The following is a 25917-nucleotide window of genomic DNA, read 5'->3' on the forward strand; positions in this document are numbered from 1 at the left end:
CCATATCCTTTTAAACCTGTCCCATCTATGTAACTTTCTAAATATTTCTTAAGCGTTGCGATAGTACCGGCCTCAGCTACCTCCTCCAGCAGCATGTTCCACACACCCACCATCCTTTACATGTAAAAGTTACCCCTCAGGTTTCTATTAAATCTTTCCCCCTCACCTTAAACTTATGTCCTCTGGTTCTCGATTCCCCTACTCTGGGCAAGGGATTCTGTGGGTCTACCCAATCTATTCCTCTCATGATTTTATACACCTCTATATGATCACCCCTCACCCTCCTGCGCTCCAACGAATAGAGTCCTAGCCTGCTCAACCTCGTGTCCCGGCAACATTTTTATACATTTTCTCTGCAACCTTTTCCAGCTTGACATCTTTCCTATAATGTAGTTCACAAAACTGAAGACAATACTCTAAATGCGGCCTCACCAACGTCTTATACAACCGCAACATGACCTCCTAACTTCTACACTCAAAGCTTTGACTGATTAAAGCCAATGTGCCATAAGCCTATTTGACCACCCTATCAACATGTATGGCACATTCAATGAACTATGTACCTGAACTCCTAGATCCCTCTGCTCTACAACACTCCCCAGAGCCCTACCGTTCACTGTGTAGGTTTTGCCCATGTTAGTGCCCCCAAAATGCAACACGTGACAATTCTCTTTATTAAATTCCATCAACCATCCTCAACCCACCTGCCTAAACGATCAAGTTTTTTAACAAAATTAAAACTATGGATTTTAATTGGATTCTGGTGGTAACTAGAGTGGTTGACTTGTTTTGCTGTAAACTAAAAGTTCTTATGAAACTTGTTCTAAGTTATTTGAAGTCATGCAAATTATACATATTTGCATGGTCCATTTTATGACACATTGCAAATTATCCTTGTTACTTTGTGGTCCAAAGATAGTTTCTCATCATTTTAAGTATTGTGTGAACGGAAATGATTCAGGATAAAACATGTATACTCTCCAATTAATCCTGTCAGACTATTATGTAATATTTAAGACTATTGTTAGTTAAGCAAATCAGCCCTTTACTTTAGACTGTTTTCTGGTAAGTGTAATATACACGCACACCTGAAGTGCCAAAGATTCTTGGATAAGATAAGTTTGGAGGATATCCACACCCGTGTCATGTTTTTCAACTGAAAACATGGCTGAAGAGATTTGTATGGATCCTTCTCAGGGAGATGGACACAAAAATGCTGGGAGAAACTCAGCGGGACAGGCAGCTGCTCTGGAGAGGAATGGGTGACGTTTTGGGCCGAGACCCTTCTTCAGACTGAAGGGAGGCTAGACAAGCATATTAAGAAGGCAAAGGGGATAAAAACAAACTGCTGGAGGAACTCAGCAGGTCAGGCAGCATCTCCAGAATGCATGGACCAATGGATAAATTGTTGCAAACTGTCTTCTTAGTAACAGCCAATACTTGTTGGCACAATGAACAAATGAATGACTCCCAGCTCAAGCATCCTTGTGATCTAGACTAAAAATGATATTGAATATGGCTTTACTGTATTCCTGCACTATCCAATGAATGAGTGAATGCAACATAAGAACTTTAAATACTTCTGCATTGCAGTGAATATTCTTCCATTTAACTGTGGCAAACACAGACTAGTCTTCAATTTCAGCCTGATGATCTGAAGTTGCAGCATTTGAAATGCAGATACTCAATGTGAATGCACCATTTGCTACTGAAGAATATAGTTGTTTTCAGCAAAAACAAATCACTGTTCAACAATAGATCGATGAGGCAATTTCTTCACATAAAACACTACTCTGTCAATGTACAACCTAGATCCAGATTTATCTCCTTCAGTGAAAGTTTGTAAATGTGTAAATTAAACTGCTGACACTGTAACCAACAAGTGAAGGTTAGACTGCAAACATATCTAAACTGATAATAGGGCCACTTGGCTCGAGAAATGGCTGAATTTAGTTTTGTCAATTGTCACGTGTACCGAGGTACAATGAAAAGCTTTTGTTGCGTGCTATCCATTCAGCAGAAAGTCAATACTTGATTACAAACAAGCCATTTACAGTGTATAGATACATGATGAAGGGAATTGTGACCTGACAGAGGTTTTTAACATCTGGCCGGTTTTGAACCGAGTAGGTGCAGAGAAAACAATTTAATTTGTTGGGTGTGGACAGACTATCCAGAGATGATCCATGGAAGACCATCTCCAAGAAAGACAATGGATAATTCAAAATTACTTCTTAGCCCAAAGACTGGTGAGAAAATAGAGCTCATTACCACATGGCTGATAAGATTTGTATGCATCCATCTCAGGGGGGCTGGGCAAGCATGTTAAGAGGGTGTAAGGGGGTAAAAACCATAAACTGCTGGAGGAACTCAGCAGGTCAGGCAGCATCTCCAGAATACATGGATCGGCGATGTTTCATGTTGGGACCCTTCATAGACGTAGAGGAGGAAAGATAGGTTGAAGCTCAGGTGAAGGACAAATGCTAGCAGAAACGAGCGAGGCCAAATTGCTTATTCTAAGTGCTATATTAAGGCATTCAACAAAACCAAGATAACTTTGAATCTTAATCTGTTTTAGTGTTACTGCAAGGATCAGCGCATGCATGGATAGACACATCATTGGTTTCTATAGTAAAGTGCACACCACGGGAGAGTTAAAGGACTGTCAAATTAAAATAAACTATACATGCAACACAGAATGCTGATTTGGTCCACAGGCTTGAAGAGTCTTCACTTTCAAACTTTCCCTTCCACAATCAGGGTTTTGAGCTCAGCCGGGGTATTTACACAAAACACGTGATGGGAAGCAGATGACTTCTCCAAAATAGTGGCTAGAGCTTCACCGGCATCCATGTGATTGACGAATCCAGGAGCCATCCGATCAGGAGTTGTCACACCCATGTTGAACTTCACCTGCCGGTGGAACAACAAGAATTTGCATCCACTGAGATTACTAATCAATCGATTTTTCATTTTATGACAACATAAAAAGTTGAGTTCTAATCACCTCTATCAGAAATATGATTGAATAGATTATTAAAATCCATCTGATCTTAAAAGCAGGCATTCAGTTCCCAGCATTTAAGTATTCATGTCAGATTCAACACACTGCCAGGATCCACATTTAAGATTGAAGATAGACTGGATGGAGTAGGTGCAAAATGGTGGAGTAACTCAGCGGGTCAGGCAGCAGCTCTGGAGAGGAAGAATGGGTGATGTTTCGGGTCGGGACCCTTCTGCAGAATCAGACTCAGATCAGAGTCTGGAGAAGGCTCTCGACCCGAAACGTCACCCATTCCTTCTCCCCAGAGATTCTGCCTGACCCGCTGTGTTACTCCAGCATTTTGTGTCTGTCTTTGGTGCAAATCTGCATTTGCAGTTCCTTCATCCACATTTAATATTGTCAGTTTACGTTCAACATAACAATAGTTTGTATAAAGCCTTTATCGATATTGGGAGGCTACATTAAGAATGTGAAGTTGGAGTTAAAATCCGATAACCAAATCTGTCATCTTTAATGGCTGTAAAGTGATATTTCTCATGCAAGACAGGTGAGAGAGCTCAAATGTAAAACTAAAGAATCCAAGATCCACAGTTTTTATTTTCCATTTAAATCATTATTGATCATTAAATCTGTACAGAAAGAAGCCATCTTGCTGCAATGTAATATTTAGAGTGGCGTCATGGTGTAGCACTGAAGCTACTTCTTTAGAGTATCAGACACCCAGGTTCATTCCTGACTAAAGGTGCTGTCTGTACAGAACTTGGATGTTCCCCCTGTGACCGCATGCGTTTTCTCTGGGTGCTCCGGTTTCCTTCCACACTCCAAAAATTGTCACGTTTGTAGGTCAATTGGCTTTGGTAAAAATTGTAAGTTGCCCCTAAAGTGTAGGGTACTGATAATGTTTGGGATGATGGCTAGTCAGCGTGGAATTGGTGGGCTGAAGGGCCTGTTTATGTGCTGTATCTGTATTTTTTCTCAGAAAGGACACAAAGTGCTCAGTAGGTAACTCAGCAGGTCAGGCAGCATCTCTGGAGAACATGGAAAGGGTGACGTTTTGGGTCAAGCCACTTCTTCAGACTCGACTGAAACATCACCTATCCATGTTCTCCAGAGATGCTGCTTGACCTGCTGAATTACTCTAGCACTTTGAATCCTTTTGTGTATTAACCAGCATCTGCAGTTCCTTGCATAGTTTAGTTTAGTTTAGAGATACAGAGCAGAAACAGGCCCTTCGGTCCATCGAGTCCATGCCAACCAGCGATCCCCAATATCCTACACAAACATTTGACAATTTACACATACACCATGCCCATTAACCTACAAACCTGTACGACTTTTGAGTTTGGGAGGAAACTGAAGATCTCGGAGAAAACCCACGCGGTCATGGTGAGAACTTACAAACTTCGTACAGACACCATCCGTGGTGAGGATCGAACCCAGGTCTCTGGTGCTGCAAGCGCTGGAGGACAGCAATTCTACCACTGCGCCACCGTGCCGTCCTGTTCCTACATTTTATTTCCTCTGACCACCACTAATAGCTTTATTTTAATCAAAACCGTTACCTCATTCAGCTTGCAGGGGACATCAGGGTACTCCTCTCTGACAACCTGGCAGAAAGCAAGGGCTCCGGCAGCTCCGAGGGTCAAGAAACCCGTTCCAGGCATCAACAGTCGCTCCCCTGCTCCACCTGCACATGTGGGGCAAGCAATAGGGAAAGAGTTAAATGAACCGTTTCACTCTGCACTTTATATCTCAGCCGGCAGTGCACTGATATGTTCAACCTCAGCTGTAACGTATCAGCTGGAGATGTTTCAGTTATTCCCCAGATACAGTATTACCTTGCATCTATGGCTGATCAGAATACATAAATAAACAGAAGGATCAAGTTTGTGACAACTACACGAGGAACTCTCTCCTTGTTGAAGTTGTGTCTGTGGGAGGGGGAGTGTGAGCAGAGGGGATATGGGTAAGGAGTCCATCTTTGACAGCAAGGGTGGATGCATCCAGAGGTGCTGCCTGACCAGCTGAGTTACTCCAGCACTTTGTGTCTTTCTCAGCATGGCTAACGAACGGTCTTGCCATAGAACGTGGCAGATCTCATTGATGACAGCCTTAGAATGTGCAGACCTGGAATTGATGCGAGTCTGAAGAAGGGTCCCCAACTGAATCGTTGCCTATCCATGTCCTCCACAGATGCTGCCTGACCCATTGAGTCATTCCAACAGTTTGTTTTCTCCACAAAATTCCAGCACCTGCCATTCCTTGCGTCTCCTGCAAATGAGTATTTGAAGACTTGAAGACAGCTCTTCACTAATGGACACTTAGATTGGGTTCTTGACCCAATCTAAGCGACCAGCCATGGCCACGGTGAATTCTCTAATAATGGATCACTGCTGTAGGTACCACCACTGAGCATCCATTTTATAAGCATTTCAGCAGCAAAATGGTAGAGAGAAATCTCCCCGATAGCTTAAACACACCCTGTAGACTGTGGGAAGTGTTTGAGTTCTCAAGCTGTTCAGTCAGATCTCCCAGTTTGCGAGAAAAACCAGTTTGAGTTCTGCTGAGGCTTTCCATGATATTTGATGTTTAGTGCTTTCATCTCAAATTTATGCTAAAACAGAGCACCATGCGACGTAACACTTGATGCTACGAAATGATTAGGCATACTAAAATGAATCACTACTGAATTTCCCCAACCAATGTCATAATTTCATTCAAAAATGTTTGGTTGCACTACCTACTTCAGTCGAAATTGATTTTTTTTTCAAATAAATGTGAACACACACACACACACACGAGTTACTATATGATTCAAATTCCACGCCAATATAGATAGACACAAAATGCTGGAGTAACTCAGCAGGACAGGCAGCATCCAGTCCGAAGAAGGATCTCGACCCGAAACGTCACCCATTCCTTCTCTCCTGAGATGCTGCCCGTCCTGCTGAGTTACTCCAGCATTTTGTGTCTATCTTCGGTTTAAACCAGCATCTGCAGTTCCTTCCCACACATCCAGGATAATATGTTCAGTCCTCTCATAACCACATTATAGGTATAAAGCTTTCTTCAGAATAAATTCAAAGAGAATAGGGTTGAAAGGACAGATGTTTTCATAAACAGCATGCCACCGATCATGTTTTCGATATGCATGATATGCAGATTTGCTGTTTCCAAGAGAGTGTCCAATTTCACTTGCGTCACTGCGCGAGAAACAAGTGAATGAGTGAAAGTCAGAGCATTCTGTGGAGATCGCCAGGAAAGCATTTGAATCTACCTTCAGGTTTCAGTGTAACTTTAACATCCCTGTCACATTCAGTCTGAAACAGTAGAATTCACACATACCACAATTTGCACGTGACATACACTGTATAGCGTGGTTAAATAAAATCTATTTCGAGTCAGTACCTCACCAAATATTGGCTAAGATCATTGATGAATTGTGTTAAATATGAAATCATGTAAAATGCTATAACTGCTACTTTAAGGTAAAACAGAATCTATAAAGTATAAATAGAAAGTCAGATCGTGGCTATTGATGTCTGCGTTATCTTTTTCTTTATCATAAATAGTTTGGATGATTTCCCCTAGATGTGCGTGACTACCGTCCGAGATTACATCTGCAGAAGCAATCCAGAGATATTAATGTCATGGACCTCATGCAATGCAAAAAAATGCTACAAGATGCCTGGACAAAAGAAACAGGGGGAAATGGACAGATTGATTATTTTTTTGCAACCAATCTTTTCATTCAAAGTGGATTTCATTCACAAATGACACCACTGGAAATGTTAGCAGATTAATTACTATATATTTACACTCAAGAACAAAACCTGACGTTTCATTTCTGCGTATCAAGTCGTTGTGAATTATCTGACACAAGTGATATTTCTCTCAACTCTCCAACCCACACTGGTGTTCCTCCTTGCAAAGCAATAGCCCCAAAAGATAGTGAGCTCTGCAAGTGGTACCATAACCAATGTATTCCTCTTCGCTTGCTGTGGTATTTCATTGATCCAGGCATGAAGAAAGCAAATGGCATGTTGGCCTTCATAACAAGAGGAGTTGAGTATAGGAGCAAAGAGGTCCTTCTGCAGTTGTACAGGGCCCTAATGTGACCACACCTGGAGTATTGTGTGCCGTTTTGGTCCCCTAATTTGAGGAAGGACATTCTTGCTATTGAGGGAGTGCAGCGTAGGTTTACAAGGTTAATTCCCGGGATGGCTGGACTGTCATATGCTGAGAGAATGGAGCAGCTGGGCTTGTAGACTCTGGAGTTTAGAAGGATGAGAGGGATTCTTATTGAAACATATAAGCTTGCATATAAGGGTTTGGACACGCTAGAGACAGGAAACATGTTCCCGATGTTGGGGGAGTCCAGAACCAGGGGCCACAGTTTAAGAATAAGGGGTAAGCCATTTGGACAGAGATAAGGAAACACTTTTTCCACACAGAGAGTTGTGAGTCTGTGGAATTCTCTGCCACAGAGGCCGGTTCTCTGGATACTTTCAAGAGAGAGCTAGATAGGGTTCTTAAAGATAGCGGAGTCAGGGGATATGGGGAGAAGGCAGGAACGGGGTACTGATTGGGGATGATCAGCCATGATCATATTGAATGGCGGTGCTGTCTCGAAGGGCCGAATGACCTATTGTCTATTGTCTATTTAGAGGGCAACACGTCCTGTGTTAATTATAGACAATAGACAATAGGTGCAGGAGTAGGCCACTCGGCCCTTCAAGCCAGCACCGCCATTCAATGTGATCATGGCTGATCATCCCCAATCAGTACCCCGTTCCTGCCTTCTCCCCATATCCCCTAACTCCGCTATCTTTAAGAGCCCTATCTAATTGTAAATCTCTAATTGTAAAGAATACAGCTTGGAAATTTCAACCTGCAACAAGGCAAACTAAATTTGCAGACTGTACACACTTCTTACAGTCAGGGGAAGCACATCAGAGTAGATCATGATCATAAGTGATAGGAGTAGAATTAGGCCATTCGGCCCCATCAAGTCTACCCTGCCATTCAATCATGGCTGTTCTATCTCTCCCTCCTGCCTTCTCCCCATAAACAATGACACCCATACTAATCAAAGATCTATCTATCTCTGCCTTAAAAATATTCATTGACTTGGCCTCCACAGCCGCCTGTGGCAATGAATTCCACAGATTCACCACCCTCTGACTAAAGAAATTCCTCCTCATCTCCTTCCTAAAAGAACGTCCTTTAATTCTGAGCCCATGACCTCTAGTCCGAGACCCTCCCACATCCACTCAATCCAAAGCCTTTTACTATTCTGTATGTTTCAATGAGGTCCTCATTTCGTGAATATATCTTAGCTGTGAGGTTACTCCTTGAATAGTGACATTTCCCTTCTACCATTTCAAGTGTCTCACATTTCATCCTGTACAATTTGGGGTGGAAACATATCTTTTGGTGCAAAAAAAAATGGTGCAGATCAATATGGTGCAGAAAACAGTTGACGTGCTCCATTTGCCCTGATTCTTTGCTTGCTACTCCATTCAACCTGGAAAGAATACCCAGAGGCCAAACTGGCACATTGCCTGACAGCACGATTTAAACATTCACAGGCATGCATCATGGTAAAACACTGTTTAGTTTAGTTTACAGTTTTCATTAACCATTGTGATTTTCTTTTCTAATGACTAAGACCATGAAGATTAAAGGGCTTGATATTCAATTGTCCAAACAAACTACAGCATTAACAGACATACACCCTTTCCTTAAGTATGCTTTTACCAAGGGGCGTTACCAAATTAGAATTGAAAACTAGTGCCTATCTTTCCGTTTAGTCTTGCATTTATCATGCCTAAACTAGTTTAGAAAGTTTACCTGCTGCCAATTCCCTTCAAAAAACTGGGATCCCTTTGAATCTTAAAATGATTCAAATAAGTGAAGTGAAACACAAAAGTAACAAAATGATACCAGAATCTACAGGTTGAACTGATAGGCACATGGATATGCAGGGAATAGAGGGATACGGATCATGTGCAGGCAGGGGAAATTAGTTTAAGTTGGCATCATGTTCAGCCTGAACATCGTGGGCTGTCGCAGTCTGAAGAAGGGTCTCTATCAAAACATTACCAATTCCTTCTATCCAGAGATACTGCCTGAGTTACTCCAGCATTTTGTGTCTATCTTCAGTGTAAACCAACATCTGCAGTTCCTTCCAACACATTTGGCCTGTTCCTGTGCTGTACAGCTCTATGTTCTATGAATATAGCATTCTCTTTTGCTGCTCAATGGTGATAATAGATACCAAAAAGGTGAACTGTTCCATTCAGCAGAAACAAAACCCGCATCTTGGTGAGCAAGAAAAGTCTTTATATAAATGCCTGCAAAAGTCATAGCTCATTTCCAACTCCAAAAACTTCCCAACAATCAAATGTGAGACAATTACTTCCAAGAGTATAGCAAAAATGGTGTAAAAGTGATGGGCTGTTATATTTTCTACCCTCGTCTGAACACGTATACCAGTTGTTTGCATATACCGTGTATACCCAATCCATTTGCCAAACGTCAGGATGGTCTTGTGTGCCAAATCAAGAGTGGAACTCACTATCAAAACATGGAGGGGACGGGGGCCACAATTTTTTGGCGGGCGGGCGCGCGCGCATGCGCACACTCACACACGCGGGCGAGGCTTCGGAGGCTCAATCCAGCGCTGAATGCAGCTCAACTGTGCCTGTCTCACCGGGTTAACTACCAAAGATCTTATAGCTCCGCTATAAGATCTTTGTTAACTACAGCCCTGTCTGGACTGACGGGATATCAGCGCTGCTTCTCCGCGCTGGCCATATTTCCCGCAAGCCCAGGCAGGTTAACCTGGTGGGGATGTCGTCCACCTCTCAAAACATGGGGGGGGCGTGTCCCTTCTGGCCCCCGCAGGTTTTCCGCCCCTGTGCCAAATGACTGAAGTTCCCTTCCATTTTAAGATCAGACCTTATACAGTCGATTAGTGCAATGAAAATTTTAAGGAGGTACTAAACCTTTCTGCTGTTGCAAAGAACAAGATGGACATATTCTAGCTAACCTTGTTCATATGGTATTAACTTTAGATGGCATTGTTGAGGGCGAGGTGGGACTTAATCCTCGATGAACTATGACCATATTTCTATAAGAATACACTGGTGTACAGTTCCTGATCACTATAGAATTGGTGCAGTACAATGTAAACAAAAATGACCAGTGTTGGTTTGGAGACACAAGGAACTGCAGGTAAAATACAAAGTGCTGAAGCAACTCAGCAGGGCAGGCAGCGATGGTGCAGGAATTGGACAGATGACAACTCTTCTTCAGACTGAGTGTAGAAGGGGGGGAGGAAGCTGGAAAAGAGGTGGGAGCGGGACAAAGCATGGTGAGTGATAGGTGATTACAGGTGAAGGGGATAGGTTTGATGTTCAGATGAGTGGACAAGGGCCAGAGATGAAAAGGAGACAAAAGTGTGTTAGATAAGTAGAGAAGAAGAGTAAAATGTGGTAGGGCGAGGGATTTGGGTGGAAGAGGATGGGTAGGGAGAAGATCGAACCGTAAGATCCAGTCATCAATATGTACAGATAAACCAATGCAGCTTTTTTCAAGTCATACATTTTTCGAAAGCAATAAAATAAGACCACGGGTTTCACCATTCCTAGGGTCGCTGTGAGTAGGGGACCATATTGATGGAAAACTGATGCACTTCATTATCGCTACTTTCCATACATTGTTTACTTACCAGAATTAGAATCAAGTATAAATTATTGGAAGATTATATAGGCATTGTTTGGGATTCAGATACTATTGGATTGATTGATTTGGAAATTGAAATCACACATAGATTAAAAGATTGAAATTTGAAGGTCAGCACAGAGCTGTAGGCGTTGGAGATGTTGCCTCACAGCACTTAAGACCCAGGTTCAATCCTGACCTCAGGTGCTAATGTGTGGCGTTTGCATGTTCTCCCTGTGACTGAGGGTTTCCGCTGGATGTTCCCGTTTCCTACCATATCCCGAACTTGTGCAGGTTGTAGATTAATTGGCCACCAGAACTCGCCATAGAATGTAGGTAGGATGCTGCATCAGGTGACATGGACTCAGTGGGCTAAAGTGTCTGTTTCTGTACTGTATCTGGCTCGGACTTTGATAATGAAATCATAGAAAACATTGCTTACATGAGTAGAGTCATAGATCCACACATCAAGAAAACAGGCCTTTCGGCCCACCTTATTCCATGCCGACCAAGTTGTCATTTGGCCGATTCGTATTTGTCAGCATTTGGCCAATATCATCTAAATCTTTCCTATCATACATCTGTCCAGTAACTAAGTTAATTGATCTATATATATGTCCATTGACTACAAGTCATGGAAAATTGTGCCTCTGCCATTTAGCAATCACCAGAAGGGACTGCACAATTAGATGTTCAAAAGCAGAAGTGAAAACAATAGGAGGTAGACATAAGTGCTGGAGAAACTTAGCAGGTAAGGCAGCATCTATGGAGCGAAGGAAATAGGCAACGTTTCGGGTCGAAACCCTTCTTCAGACTGAAAACAATACACTTTTTAGAAATTAAGGAATTTGTGATATTATTTATTTGTCGATAAACATCACCACACGCCATTGTTGACTACTCACCAGTTATAAATGTATATGATCCGTTGGGGTTATCTTTAACCAGCGGAAAGAATGCCTTCCAGGATGTGAAAGTACTTAGCAACAGGGTGTTCAGGACCTGGAGCACACAATACAGTGATTAACACAGTGGCAACTTATTCAGGCTGCTGCAACGTTCTTGATACAAGTTCTGACTTAAAGCTACATGCCGTAACTGAGGAGAAGTTTTCTTCATGATTTAAAAAAATCTAAATTGCTACAATTAATCAGAGGGTGCTGGGGAGGTGGACAAAGTTAAACCCCTGTGTGAAATGTGAGTGGGTGGTGGTTAGGTACAGTTAGACTGGAGCGATGGAACTGCAGATATTACGGCCAAGTCTGCTTTACCTGCCCAGAAACCTAACCACTGATGATAAACGAGTCAATCTACCTGGAGGCTGGAGCTGGGGGAGTACGTTGGGGTTTACGCACTAGGCAAAGTCTATCAAGAACAGAAGAAGGAACCAAACGAAAATCTTCCAGTCAAGGTATAGAATAGAACATAGAACGGCAAAAAGATAGACACAAAAAACTGGAGTAACTCAGAGGGTCAGACAGCATCACTGGAAAAAAGGAATAGGAGACATTTCGGTTTGAGACTGTTCTTCAGATTGAGAGTCAGGGAGTAAAATAAATGAAATATATGCAAAAAAGTAATGATGATAAAGGAAACAGGCCATTGTTAGCTGTGGCCTAGGTTCTTGTTTGTATATCTTTCATTCATCTGTTCCATATCTCTCTACATCACCGTTTATATCTCTTGTTTCCCTTTCCGAGTCTCAGTCTGAAGAAGGGTCTCGACCTGAAACGTCACCCATTCCTTTTCTCCAGCGATGCTGTCTGACCCACTGAATTACTCCAGCTTTTTGTGTCTATCTTCAGTTTAAACCAGCATCTGCAGTTCCTTCCTACATAGAATAGTACAACACAGGCTTTGTCCCACAAAATCTGTGCCAAACATGATGCCTACTGAAACTAATACATGTGGTCCATATCCGCCCCCCCCCACCCCCCCCCCCCCCCCCCCCCATTCCCTGCATGTGTCTATGAAAACACTTCCTGGGTATCACCACCTCTGACTGCATGTTCCAGACACCTACCACTCTAAGCAAACACATCTCTGTTAAACTTTCCCCCTCTCACCTTAAAGCTACGCCCTCTAGTATTTAGCATTTTATCTTGGATGAAAAAGGCACTGACTGTCTATCTTACCTATGCTGTGAACATCGAAGTAATTGGCCTTGTAGGTCAAGTCCTCTAATGGTTAATATAAAAAAACCAAGGACTTCTTCTCCCAAACAGGATTATGTGCCTGAAGTACTTGCCTTCAATCTAATAAGACAATACCACAATTCTTTCCACAAGATAAAAATTAAGGCCATACTTTATTTCGAAACCCTGCGTGTAGTTGTTAGGCAATAAAATGGAATTTTGGGACAAAGATGCAAATTTCAATTAAATGCCAGATGTTGGGCTGGTGACACAATGACTGGAGACGCTGGAATTTTGAGTGAAACACAAAGTGCGGGAATAACCCAGCGGGTCAGGCAGCAACTCTGGAGGGAGGGGGTGTCAGAAGAAAAGAAGCCAGGGGCAGAACAAAGCCTGGCTAGGGATAGGTAGATAAAGGTGAGAGGGGATAGACACAAAAAAACTGGAGTAATTCAGCGGGTCAGTCAGTATCTCTGAAGAAAAAGAATAGGTGTCATTTCGGGTCGGGACCCTTCTTCAGACTGGTGAGAGGGATTTTTGATTAGCAGATGGGTGGACAAAGGTAAAATAATGTCTGGGGCAAACAAGAGATCGAGGTAGATGATGAAATATTACTTTAGACATAGAAAGAGGCCATTCAACCTATCAAATCTATGTCAGCACAGCAGAGCATTCCCATTAGTCCATTTTCCATTTCCCCCTGTAACTCTGCAAAATATACGCCTCACTACTCCCGTTTGGTTCTATTGCCACTTAGCTATTCTTCAGAGTAACAAAATTGCCAACTAAACCAAGCAGGCAGCTCCCAGTCTACAGAGAGATCCATTCCTGGAAATTGTCAGTTTGACGATTTTTCTTTAAGATAGAAACGTAATTTTCCACAGAATCACATATTGTAATCGCTCTATAAGCATTAACAATAATCCTTTCATTCCATTCCATAATCACTCTAACACTATCCATAATTAAACTAATGGAATATATATGTTTCCAGTTATTACGGATTCCCTTGAAATATGTAATTATTGTTAGCTTAAAAAATGGTTTAAAAATGTATGGGAGAAATTATGTAAATTCAGATTTCCACAAGGCAGGCCGTTTGTAACCCAGGGAGACCTTATACAGTCAAACACAAACATTATGTAAATGAATGTCAATGCTTATTACTTTGAAAATCATGGAACATTTCCATGTTCTTCAGAGAGAATGAGTCACAAAATGTAAAAACCATTCCTAAGATGAAAGGAACAGAGTATTGCAATTAATTACATAAATGTTCATGTTTAATCATGAGCATGGCACTAAGTCTTATTGTGGGAGAACCTTCGTCAGAAGGACTGCAACGAATCGAGTTGCCGCTCCCAACCATCCCCACGAGTACAATAAGAGACACACAATCAATGTTGGTCTTGCCAATGATGCCCAGATCCCCAAAACATGGATTTTGTTTTTAAAGTCTCTGGGCCATTGAGAAGGGTACATGAATAAGACATCTATTACAATTACTATTTTCAAAAGTCCAGATGCAATTAAAGGGGAACATTTCCAATTGCTATGGATCTGCTGAACAACAAAGGCAAGAGCAGTCAAGCAGCCCTGCAGTTTTACGCTGCAAACATGCATATTTTAAAATGGCATGTGTTCAAAATGTAGGTTCAAAACCGGTCTTGTTAATAAATAAGTGTACTGCTGACGTCAAACCACCTACAAAACTGCACAAGGTTCATAAAGTCAGACATTGATGTACTTTAACTGTTTCATATAATCATGTAAAAAAATCTAGAGTCTTGATATTATCTAAAAAAAATCCTTCATTTAACCAACATTTATCAAAGTCCTTGAGAGACAGATTAATGTAATCACAAGCATTTTAAGCATATTTTAAGATTATAAAGTGCAATGCTGCTCAAAGCCTTGGTTAAAAGTTAGAGTTTGAAGTAGGTGATCCTATCACCAACTTGTGTGCGGTTCTGACCTACCATCTACCTCATTGGAGACCTTCAGGCTATCTTTAATCAGTCTTTACTGAAGTTTATCTTCCCATTATCCTGTGTCTGTACACTGTGGATGGCTTGATTGTAATCATGTACAGGTCCACTGCCGTTTTTCCAGCACCTTTGGTTCCAGAGGCTTTCTGGGCTATCCGTTTTGCCGGATTGACAGAGGTCATGGCTTCTGAGAGGAGTCCGTCGGTACCAGGACAGTCTGCCAAGGCTGCCGGGGAGCCGAGATACCAGCCTGCAAATTTGGCCTCAGAAGTCGGCTATGGGAATGGATCTGCCGGCTCCAGCCAGGCTGGAGTTTCAGTGCCCCAGCTGCAGGGAGCAAATCGACCCGTTGTCCGGTGCAGAAGTCCCACTGAGGTTGAGATCGGCTCGGCTGCCTCACCCAGCCTAGATGTCACATTCTCAGGGGGGCTTCCAGGGAGGGGGGGGGGGGGGGGAGAGGGGTTCAAATGCTCTCTCGTAATTTTGTCCAGATTAAAGGAGATTCCAGTTACTGGAAAATTGATGGTGGATCTGAATAGTCTTTTCGCTGAAGATAGACACAAAAAGCTGGAGTAACTCAGCGGGTCAGACAGCATCTGTGGGGAAAAGGAATAGGTTCCGTATCGGGTCGAGACCCCTTTTGTGTCTACCTTCGGTTTAAACCAGCATTTGTAGTTCTTTCCTTCATAGTCCTTTCGCTGACTGGATAGCACGCAACAAGAAATAATGAATTGAACCAAACCAAAGATCTCTGCCACTTACCCGGTTGAGTTCTTCGAGAGTCTGAGTGTGTGGGGGTCCACCCTGCCACCAGCTGAAGCCGAGGGATGACACAATATCGGTCACCGTCCCAACAGCCTTCAGCACTGCGCTTTTTGCTGCTTCCGCACCCTCTTCGGAACCTGGAACCAATTCAGGCAGCTGATTAAAAACCACCAAAAGTACAGTGATGCAAATAAAGACACGAGTCACTCCACGCCACGACCAACATGTGCTAAAGTGATCATTACATGTCAGTCCTATTTCCAAAGTTGGTGTTTACAACTCTGGCCTCTCCAACGCTCTGCTTAAGATCCCAGCAGGTAAAAAGACAGCATGTTCTTGTGTATATTTAGGACAGTGTTTTGTCTGCTGTACAATACAAAAGTGGATGCTGTTTTTATGTGGCGATTACAAACTTCAGAAACTGGATTTGCCAATGTTCGAGTTCCAACATTTGAGATCCAAATGAGTCTCCCCTCCATTCAACCTCAATCTTATCAGTATCTCAAAGGAGATTCAAAACTAATCCAGATTCACACTTCGACAATGCTCTTTGACCATTTGATTCATGTTGTTTATTAATGCCAATTTTTCCCTTTCCAATGATTGCAAAGAAGAGCAGTTTGAGTTAATGCAAGGATACCTTACCTACATCTCCAACCAGTGTAAAAAGCCTGGATCTTGTCGCGGCTGGAACAAAATTTTTCACCTTCTCTAATCGGGCTGCATCTCTGGATATCACTGCCACACGGAAGCCTAAAAAAAATAAAAATAAAAATAATTCAAATATAGCCCCAGCAATCTAGTCCATGTGCCACAGCAATGCTCTTCAGAAGGGGGATGAGATAAGAGGAATCACCTTTGCCTCACTTTCCAGATTTGTGATTAAATTCAACATATAATTTAGTGAGGGTGGCCTGGACTGCATCCACTCCAAAATCGATTTGCTGGTCATTTTCATTTTGAGAGACTGTGCTGTATATAAAAGGCTTTCTGTCCTAATTTCTTTAGTCAAAGGGTGATGAATCTGTGGAATTCATTCCCCCTGCCGGCTGTGGAGGCAAAGACATTGGGTATTTTTAAAGAAGTGATAGAGAGGTTCTTGATTAGTAAAGGTGTCAAAGTTTATGAGGCGAAGGCAGGGGAATGGGGTTGATTGGGAATAATAGATCAGCCATGGTCGAATAGCGGACCAGACTCGATGTACTGAATGGCCGAATTCTGCTCATTTGTTTGATGGACTTATGGCTTGTTGCATCTGTTGACTTTATAACAATGGTAAAAGTATCAAAGGAAATTTACACAAAGGAGGGTGTGATGCACTAAAGGCGTGGAAGGTGCTGTATAAGTACATTTCTTTGTACAGACAGAAGGCAGACAAACTAGACACAGTGGTTGAGAAAATACTAGTCAGCAACCCTGTGATGATGATGACACTTTATGGTCATTGTGAATATGAACAAATATGTGATAACCGAACAGGAACAGACAAATCGAACTCAACTACTTGTCACAAATGCGTTAGACGTCAGCTGCATATCAGTTAATGGATTCATACAAAAATCAGTCTGCAACTGTAACAACATTTTATTCCAGCTGATAAACTTCAATCACTATAGTGTGTTTGTTAAGGATGTCACGTGGCACAGATTCAACCCACATCCGATATAGTCAGCACTGATGCAAGAGCTCATAAATGAACTCAATTGAATGGTACAAATCTCCATCCTCACTGCTTGGGTGGCCAACCTGTAGTTACAGAGACATTTTTTCAACAAAATAGATTCTAGAAAATGTGTAGGAAGGAACTGCAGATGCTGGCTTACACCGAAGATAGACACAAGATGCTGGAGTTATGCCCCTGTCCCACTTAGGAAACCTGAACGGAAACCTCTGGAGACTTTGCGCCCCACCCAAGGTTTCCGGGCGGTTCCCGGAGGTTTTTGTCAGTCTCCCTACCTGCTTCCACTACCTGCAACCTCCGGCAACCACCTGCAACCTCCAGGAACCACGCAGAAACCTTGGGTGGGGCTCAAAGTCTCCAGAGGTTTACGTTCAGGTTTCCTAAGTGGGACAGGGGCATAACTCAGTGGGACAGGCAGCATCTCTGGATAGAAGGAATGGGTGACGTTTCGGGTCGAGACCCTTCTTCAGGCAGACTATTTTGATGGTCACGGTCACTCGCATTCTAGTGCACTTAAGATCATTAGTGATCTTATTAGTGACCCATGAATCACCCAGAGAGAAGAGTCCAAGTCATAGCACTCCTTGGCAATAGATAAACATAAATTCAACTAATTAAATACAATCTGTAATAAAAGACGCTAGTGAAAATGATAGGTGGCCACAAAATCATTGGATTGTGTACAAATCCATCTCTGAGCCAAAAGATATCTTAGAGACAAAGAAGAAGAATGAGGAGACCACTCAGCCCTTCAGACCTGTTCCATCAGTCAGTGAGATTATGCTGATTCTTTACAGCACTTCTTGGGCAGGAATTCCACAAAGGCATCATCCTCTTGCTGAAGAATCTTCTCATCTATATCCTGAATGGCTGACTTTCTTTTGATTTTAGTTGTCAGGGAAATATTATCCTGCGTTCTCCCTGCAAGCCCAATAGGAAATGTATGCACTTCAATAGAACCATCTCAACAAAGCCACTGTCACTGGAAAACCATCTGGTGAATCTTTTCCTTCCTTAGGTAGACCAGATTGATACTTACCAGGACCTAACAATTTGTTCTCACCAGGCCCTAGCATAATTGGAGTGAGTTATCTCTGCTGTTGAACCCAAATCCTTTTGCAGTAAAGCCTAATGCTTTTACCATGCTAAATGCCTGCATTTTAGCATTCCTATTCAACAGATTATGAGAGGGGCAGGACTGGCATCTCAATGTTCCAGGATACAGGTGCTTCGGGCGAGACAAGAGTGAGGGTAAAAGAGGACGGGTGTTGCGTTATTGGTTAAGGAGGATGTCACAACAGTGATCACAGGTGACGTTACAGACAGTTCATCTAGTGGGGCTATACGAGTGGGGCTGGGGAACGAGAAAAGGATGATCACCTTGCTGGGGGGTCTACTGCAGGCCCCCAAATATTCCACGGGAAGTAGAAGAACAAATATGCCAGGAGATTGCAGACAGCTGCAGGTCAAATAAGATTGTCGTACTAGAGGATTTTAACTTTACCAATATTGACCAAAAGTGTTCAGGAGAGTTTTCTCCTGCAATAGGTAGAGGGCCCAAATGGGAGAAGGCAAGTCAATGGAAGTCAGTATTACAGTCGAAGAGGTGCTGAAGGTCCTGAAGCCTACGAAGGTAGACAAATCTCCCGGGCCATATCAGATATATCCAAGAACACTATGGGAAAGTAGATAAATACAGGGGAGGTGCCGGAAGACTGGAAGGTGGCAAAGGTTGTGCCTCTATTCAAGAAGGGCTGCAGGGAAAGGGTTGGGAACTGTAAGCCAGTGAGCTTAACATCTGTAGTTGGAAAGTTAGAGGAAAGTATTCTGAGGGATACGACACACATGCATTTAGATGGACAAGGGCTGAGCAGGGATAGTCATGATGATTTTGTATGTGGGTGGTCATGCCTCGCAAATCTGATTGAGTTTTTTGAAGATGTGACCAAAAAGGTCGATAAGGGCAGAGTTGTAGATGTTGTATATATGGATTTCAGCAAAGCATTCAACAAGGTTCCACAAGGTAGGCTGCTCTGGAAGGTTTGATTGCATGGAATCCAATGGGAGATAGCTGAAAGGATAGAATTGGCTTCATGGAAGAAAGCAGAGGGTGGAAGGTTTCTTCCCGGACTGGAGGCCTGTGACTAGTAATGTGCCTCAGCGTTCGGTGCTGGGCCCATTATTATTTGTCATCTACATCAATGAATGGGCTGAGAATGTGCATGGCAAGATTAGCAAGTTTGCTGATGATACTAGAGTGGGTGGTATTGCAGATAGTGAAAATGGTTGTCAAAAATTACAGCAGGATCTTGATCGGTTGGCAGGTGGGCTGAGGAATGGTTGATGGAATGTAATACAGAGAAATGTGAGGTATTGCATTTTGCAAAGTCTAACATGGGCAGGAGGACCTTCACAGTGAACCCTAGAGCTCTGGTTGGCGTTGTAGAGCAGAGGGATCTAAAAGTGCAGGCACAGAGTTCCTTGAGGGTGGCGTTACAGGTAGATAAAGTAGTCAAAAAGGCTTTTGGCACATTGTCCTTCATCAATCAGAGTATTGTGTATAGAAGTTGGGAGGTCATGTTGCAGTTATATAAGATGTTGGTGAGGCCGCATTTAGAGTATTGTGTTCAATTCTGAGTACCATGTCATAGAAAATATGGTGTTAAGTTGGAAAGGGTGCAGAGAAGATTTACAAGGACACAAGGGCCTGAGCTATAAGGTGAGGTTGAGCAGACTGGGACCCTATTCCCTGGAGTGCAGGAAGATGAGGGGTGATCTTATAGAGGCGCATAAAATCATGACAGGAATAGATCAGGTAGACGCACAGAGTCTCGTGCCCAGAGTGGGGGAAATCGAGAACCTGAGGGCATAACTTTAAGGTGTAGGGGAAACATTTTATAAGAATCAGAGGGGCAACTTTCTCACACAAAGAGTGTATGGAACTAGCTGCTGGAGGAAGTAGTTGAGTCAAGGTTTATCACAACGTTTAAGAAGCAATTAGACGGGTACGTGGATAGGACAGGTTGAAAAGGATATGGGCTAAATGCACAATGTTGGGACTAGTGTAGATGAGACATGTTGTTCGATGTGGGCAAATGTTTCCACATTGTATGACTATGATTCTTCCCAACTCCCTCTAGACACCGGCACCTTTTAATCTTTCATCATTTAAAATATATATTTTTTACATACTTAGTTAGATTTTGATTTCATTCAAAACCATTGCACGGGAGGATTATAGTCCATTTCATTGAGGATCTCAATTTGCCTTTTCATGATTGATAAAGACAATTGATAAATACAAATGAGCAACATACAATTGCATTGAAAACAATTGCTTTTCAGGAACCTCAGCAAGCTCCCACCAATCCCAACCAAAGAAAAATGTTGGGGACCCCCAGATTCCTACTCTACCTGCCCAGATCTTGTTAACACTCCTTCACCACACACTGAGAGCTGGCAGCCAAATGTTCACACAGGAGGTGTCAATGGAATAAAATCTGGTTCGGAAACCAAGCCAACTTCTTCTCCCAGGTCGTAATGAACTTAAACTTTAGAACAAATTAAAGGCAGTATTTTCTCAAACAACTGTGTCGCTCAGTGTTACTCACAGAGCTCGTGGGACACCCTTGGCCTTACTCCAGCTTGTTGTGTCTATCTTCTGCATCTCTCTCTTTGCATACACTCTCTCCTAATCATAATGCACCAGCTTTTCCTGCAACTATTACAATGATTGATGTTTGAAAATGCAAGGTGGTTTATTTCAATTGCAATCATTACCAATTCACCCATGACAATTCTAAAACTCAACCAACAAGCTTTTTGTAAGCATATCAAGTGCGTGCCGGCTTTTGTTTGCCTTTCAAGGTTTCAAGGTCAGTTAATTGCCACATGTACCAGTTAAGGTACAGTGAAGTTTGAGTTACCATACAGCCATACTAAGTGAAAAGCAACAAGATACACAACAACGTATAGGTTAACATAAACATCCACCACAGTGGATTCCACATTCCTCACTGTGATGGAAGTCAATAAAGTTCAATCTTCCTCCTCTCAGTCATTCCTTAACCTATCATAACAATACACTCAGGACCTTCCTCCCGAGAATTCATGGCAATGTGCATGATATATTTCAGTTCCAAGGTTTTATACTTTTACATCCCATTGAATCTACACTGACTGGTAAGGTGGAAAGAAAATAGTGAAAAGACTTTGAGGAAAGAAAGTAGCAGGGGTGAAAATGGTTACGTTTAAAAAGACACTGGCTCGTTAAAGCAAGGGGACAGTGTATTGCCAGAATGGTAACCCAGTGAACTGCGTTCATAATTCAGAGACAAACGTTCCAAGGCAGTTTGTTAATTTGAAATTAGTTATTTCAATAAATATGGAGAGAGAGAAATATGGTAGACACAAAATGCTGGAGTAACTCAGCGGGACAGGCAGCATCTCTGGGGAGAAGGAATGGGTGAAGTTTTGAGTCAAGACCCGAATTAAACCAGCATCTGCAGTTCCTTCCTATATGTGAGAGAAACAAGACCTGGTGTCTGTAATAGTCACCATGATTCAGATCCCTCAGAGAAAGAAATCAGGCAAGGGGCCAAGTGACCAATATTTTGAACATAGTTGAATCTGAGTAGCCTTCTGAAGTAGCTGAACAAGCCTTTCAGAGGACACCAATGTTTTCTGGTGTGCAATAACGGTTAGCCCAATGTCAATCGCGTTGTATGAATGAAAAAATAAAACAAAAGGCAAATTTCATCTATCTACCACTTCACTCATCTATTTCCAACGCACCAATCGATTAGAGACAAGGGACTGCAGATGCTGGTTTACAAAAAGACACAAAGTGCTTAGGTAACGATCAGCCGAGCAGGCAACGCTCTGGAGCACATGGATAGGCGACGTTTCGTGTTGGTTCTGATGTGGGGTCCAATCCATGAAGCTCCCTGGCCCGCTGTTACCCCAGCACTTTGCACTAATCTATTGAATGACAGTCCCAGGCAGGGAGTTATTTTGCATATTCTGCACTCGGAATCCTTCCTAATACAAAACGCATGATTAATGCAAAAATAATAATAAATAATAATAATAATAATAAGGGGAGAGAAAATATATTTCTCGGCCATCGGACATACATGGCTTGAAGTATTGTCATTATTGGTTGATGCGTGGGTAAATGGCAAACAAAATCAAACACGCACCTTGTCGTGTTTTATAAACAGCTGGTTAATTTAATTTGGAAGTTGACTGGCTTTTAACTATGTAATGATTGCAACCTAGTAAAAATATATTTCATCTTTGCAAAGCCTTCAGTCCAGTCACTGCGTGATAAGTTGATACATAGTTATTCAGAAACTGGTCAGGTGAGAAGGGAAACCTTTGTAATCCGTAAAAGTTCCATGAACGTCACAACCAAATTCATCACACGAGGTTAATGCCAAATAACTCGAACTCGAATAATGACATAGGAATTACTGAGCCTCAATGAAGGGGGTGTCAACTGAATATCACTTCCATTGTCTCGATCAAGCTTAGTAAAATTCCAGACATTGTTTTTACTTGTATTAAACTCGGCCCATCCTGTGATTATGGGTGGATGGAATGGGCTAGCACGACTATCATATAACTTATTAACGCGGGTAATTGCGACATTAGCGTGCAGCGATGACTGATTCTTGGCAGCCAGTGACTTGGGCTATATCGGGAAAGCCAGGAAGCTGGGAGCGTTGTAGAGCAATGGACAGGTGAGATTTCAGTGGTGTTCGAAATAATGAAATTACCCGATGGAGTGAATCCATGTCCATTGGCAAAGGTGCCAAAGATCAAAGGCGCAAAGTAATTGTCACGAATGTAGGAAAGAACTGCAGATGCTGGTTTAAAGCGAAGATAGATACACAATGCTGGAGTAACTCAGCGGGACAAGCAGCATCTCTGGCGAGAAGGAGCGGGTGACGTTTCAGGTCGAGACCCTTCTTCAGCCGCAAGGACCAAAGGGGAACGAAGACTCAGTTTGTAGAAGGGGTCTCGACCCAAAACGTCACCCACTCCTGCTCTTCAGAGATGCTGCCTGTCCCGCTGAGTTACTCCAGCATTTTGAGTCTATCTTGGGAACGAAGACTGATTTGCTTTTACAACGAGCTGGTCAGATCTGAAAGGTTTTTATTTTTTTAATTAAAAAAAAAGACAAGTCCCCCAAATGACTTGGATACAAGCTTGAAACTGGGGCATTTGGGGGGAGGCAATGTGCCTCTGTGCCTGCCCGTTTAAAGCCGCTCTCCCTCTGGGTCTGTCCGTCTGCCCTGCTTCAACACAGACTGCAGGGCGGTGGGTGAAATACAGGGCGGGAAGTTACCAGCCTCTGCTAAATGGCTGGCAAAACCATACTGGCCGATTGGCCTGTGTGTGTGTGTGTGTGTGTGTGTGTGTGTGTCCTCCATTTATTATTTCACATTCGTTAGAGTGTCACTTTACATGAATGCACTAATTATTGGGTTGTTTTTTTTGTTAAATCATTATGTAACGTTTTGCTTATATGGTTAGGCAAGTCGAGTTTATGGTCATATGCCCAAGTGCGGTGAGGACAGGTGCTATGACATCCATCCTTACAGCAACATCACATAATGTGTAGGAAGGAACTGTAGATACTGATTTACACCGAAGATAGACACGAAATGCTGGCGCAACTGGGCGGGACCGGCAGCATCTCTGGAGAAGTGGAATGGGTGGCGTTTCGGGTCGAGACCCGGCCTGTAGAAGGGTCACCCATTCCTTCTCGTCAGAGATGCTGCCAGTCCAGCGAGTTACTCCAGCATTCTGTGTCTATCATGCATATAGACCCACACACACACAAACGTCAATTATACATAGATTATAAACATATTATAAACATATTATACATAGACTATAAACATATTATACATACAATTACACAGCATTCTACAACACTCAAAATAAAATGTGTGGGAAAACAAGGCATTAGTGCAAAAGATAATTAGAAAAAGAGATGTCAGTTTCCTCCCACATCCCAAAGTCGAGCAGGTTTGTAGGTTAATTGACTTCTTGCAAATTGCCCCGAGTGTGCAGGGAAGTGAATTAAAAAGTGGGAGAACATAGGGGATGTAAACGGGTGGTCGGCGTGGACCCTGCTGTATCTGTCATTCAATCACTCATTGGAACTGAAGTGAGCACGGAATAAGTTGCGAAGTGGAGCACAGGTCTCTCCCTCGGTCTATATGTAGCGGGCTATTCGGCCCCTTACCTTTCTCCAGCAGAACTTTAACGATGCCCGAACCGACGGTGCCGGCTCCCCCGAGCACGAGTACGGTGCGACCAGCCATCCCGGAGACAGAGAGGGAAAGAGAGGAGCAGCGGTGACTGAAGTGAAAGGGAACCGATATTGACAGAACTGTTCCTAAAGGACCAGAAGCTCCTCTTATAGCGGAGTGGCGAGAGAGAGAGCCCGCCCCGTGGCTGAGGAACTCCACCCTTCCCCTTCCCACGCGTTCACTCAGTGGCAGCGAATACAATGTACCAGCAGAATACCTGCCCAGTGCACCCTGAACAGCTGGAAAATATGTAACACCAACTCTCCCATGGCACCAGCTCTCACACCAACCCCTCTGTGACCTGCAGATACATCCACATTAATGCCAGTAGCATCTATAAAGCCCAGATGTAAAACAAAAACAGGTGCTGGAAATCGAAATAACAATGGGGAACCTGCTGGAAATACAAGAGTCATGTGTCCCAGACAGAAATTCTATTTTTCCCAGAAATGTCCCAGAAATTCTCACTTGCAGCAGCACCACCGAACCATATATAACAATTACAGCACGGAAACAGGCCATCTCGGCCCTTCTAGTCCGTGCCGAACACTTACTCTCACCTAGTCCCATCTACCTACACTCAGACCATAACCCTTCATTCCTTTCCCGTCCATCTACCTTTGTGTTCTGCAAAAGACTCCAGCATTTGCAGTTCCTTGTCTCCATATTTCTGAGGGATGACTTCTGAACAAATCCCATTTAATGGTCAATGAGCTAAGTTTCAAGGAGCAACTTGGAGGAAAGCAAAGATGAGGACTGATTCAGCAGGGGATTTCCGGAGTTTGGCCGCTGGTGTTATCTTTGAGAGTTTGCACCTGTTTATGTGATTATTGTACAAGGTGACTGCCGGTGATGGAGCGATTGAATCTGGAGCCAGAGTTGGTGGAACACAGAGCACCTCGAGGGCTGTGGGTTCGGAGCGGGGAAAGTGAAAGTTCTGGGAGAGTTTGAAAACTGGTATAAGATTTTTAATATGTTAATGCTACCTGAAATCTTTGAAAATCACTTGAAAACGTTTTGGAAATACCACCCTACACCTTCCCAAATGGAATGAGCAAAACATAGAACAGTATTGCACTCGAACATGTCCTTCGAACATGGACATGGCCAATGTCTGTGCCAAACATAATGCCAGGTTAAACTAATCTCCTCTGTCTGCATGTGATCCATATACTTCCATTCCCTGCATGGCAACATGCTTACACATGTTTACACATGCATCTACCACACACGGTGCCTCAGGAAGGCTGTCAGCATCCATAAAGACTCCTCACACCCTTGTAATGGACTG

General features: G+C 42.9%; 1 protein-coding gene across 1 annotated transcript; it reads right to left on the minus strand.

Moving 5' to 3' along the window:
- Positions 1 to 1786: 1786 nt before the first annotated feature.
- On the minus strand, positions 1787 to 24728 carry LOC116982504. Its single transcript, XM_033035754.1, has 6 exons — positions 24560 to 24728; positions 16266 to 16373; positions 15618 to 15757; positions 11638 to 11734; positions 4567 to 4691; positions 1787 to 2913 (listed from the first exon to the last, which is right to left on the minus strand). The coding sequence occupies exons 1-6, from the start codon at positions 24636 to 24638 to the stop codon at positions 2737 to 2739; spliced, it is 726 nt and encodes a 241-aa protein (XP_032891645.1). The 5' UTR covers positions 24639 to 24728; the 3' UTR covers positions 1787 to 2736.
- Between the last annotated feature and the right edge of the window lie 1189 nt (positions 24729 to 25917).

The sequence above is a fragment of the Amblyraja radiata genome, chromosome 17 (assembly GCF_010909765.2).
Source record: "Amblyraja radiata isolate CabotCenter1 chromosome 17, sAmbRad1.1.pri, whole genome shotgun sequence".
In the NCBI taxonomy this organism is placed as follows: Eukaryota; Metazoa; Chordata; class Chondrichthyes; order Rajiformes; family Rajidae; genus Amblyraja; species Amblyraja radiata.